We start from the raw sequence: 1422 nt of genomic DNA, 5'->3' as shown, positions 1-1422 counted from the left end.
TGCTCGTGTGCGCGCGGGGGGAGACGCACCTGGCGCGGGGTGGCGCGCGGGGCCTGGCCGTGCTGGAGGCCGCCAGCGCTGTGGTGGGCAGGTAGGGCCGGGCGAGCAACTCCGGGCGCCTGCCCAGGCCAGGGCTGCCACCCCTCGGGGAAGCGCAGCGCGGGCAGCCGCGCCTGTGCCACATGCGGCTCGGGCTGTCCGGCCGTCCAGCTGCACATACTGCTAGATCGGTGCCCAGAGCCAGCTAGACGTACTAGGGCTGCTGTATCTAGAGCTGGCGATGCCCATGTGGATCTGTCTGTGTGGACATACCTGGCTATCTGCAGGGATCTGTGTATCTAGCTCTAGCTGTCTAAATCTCTCTATAGAGATAGATAGATAAATGGTTAGATAGCTAGATGTAGATCTATCTATCTATCTATCTATCTATCTATCAATCAGATATATGTGTGTGTGTATACCTGTCTAGAGATATCTGTTTATCTGGAGATGCATATCTGGAGATATCTATCTATCTATCATGTCTCTACCTATCTCAGAAGATATCTGTCTATAGATATCTATTGCTAGCTGTTGCTGTCTAGCTATCAGTATCTATAGGTAGATCTACATATAGGTATAACACAAGATTTCAGGGACTGAAGCTCACTTCACCATTGAGCTTCAGCCCACAAACTTGTGCGCTCGCTCGCCCGCTCTCCTCTGGGTATTCTATAAGGTGGAAATCGCCTTTGCCTTCTACGTGACAAAAGACTGAACAGGTTAACAATGTCTCCGTTGAAAAGGTTCAGTTCGGAAGATTTTCCAGGTGCTTATTGACTCACAGCTTATGGCTGAAAAACAGAGAAGATGTGTTTGTTCTTAGTGTGGATGAATGTACCTAAGAAGAAAAGCTGCAAAAAGAGATCTGTAACGGAAGGGAATCTAATTTGGGAAAAAAAAAATACGTAGTTCTTTTAGAAAGAATAACCCTTGGTTTGGGTATTCTAATAACTGTGAGACACATAAAAAGGTGCAGTGTTTTTGTAGTGTGGAAGGTGTGACATGCCATGCCAATTAGTTTGGAGTAAGTATGCTGAAAAATAGTGTAAATTCTGAAATAATCATTCTCATTAGCTAGAAAATTAGTATTCCAACCTGCAAAGATGTAAGCGGACAATCAGTTTTATGGAGGACTTGAGCCACTGATGTCTTTACTCACTTGTAAAGACTTGGTGAGGCATGTCAGACTTTGGAGGGATAGAGACATTATGTAGACAAAATAAAGCTGTTTTACTTTCTTCGTATAACTCTTTTTCCATCAGTCTAGGCTAAGAAGGTCCCAAATTTGTAATTAGACCCATGTTCATAGAAAAATGGTCTGGATGGGACCACAAGAGGTCATCTAGCCCAATTCCATGCTCAAGGCGGGATATATTTCGG

At 45.7% G+C, this 1422-nt stretch overlaps 1 protein-coding gene across 1 annotated transcript in view; it reads left to right on the top strand.

Annotated features, from left to right (window-relative positions):
• Positions 1–2: 2 nt before the first annotated feature.
• Positions 3–1422, top strand: part of AMDHD1 (amidohydrolase domain containing 1) — a gene marked incomplete at its 5' end in the record, with an annotated part of 18699 nt that continues 17279 nt past the window's right edge. The window contains one exon of the mRNA XM_019515801.1: positions 3–91. Within this exon, the coding sequence (XP_019371346.1) occupies positions 3–91 (89 nt within the window). The remainder of the gene's footprint in view (positions 92–1422) is intronic.

The sequence above is a fragment of the Gavialis gangeticus genome, unplaced genomic scaffold (genome assembly GCF_001723915.1).
Source record: "Gavialis gangeticus isolate Ggan-Ray unplaced genomic scaffold, GavGan_comp1, whole genome shotgun sequence".
NCBI classification, from domain to species: domain Eukaryota; kingdom Metazoa; phylum Chordata; order Crocodylia; family Gavialidae; genus Gavialis; species Gavialis gangeticus.
Note: the sequence above shows the minus strand (reverse complement) of the source record. Positions and strands in the feature narration are given on the sequence as shown.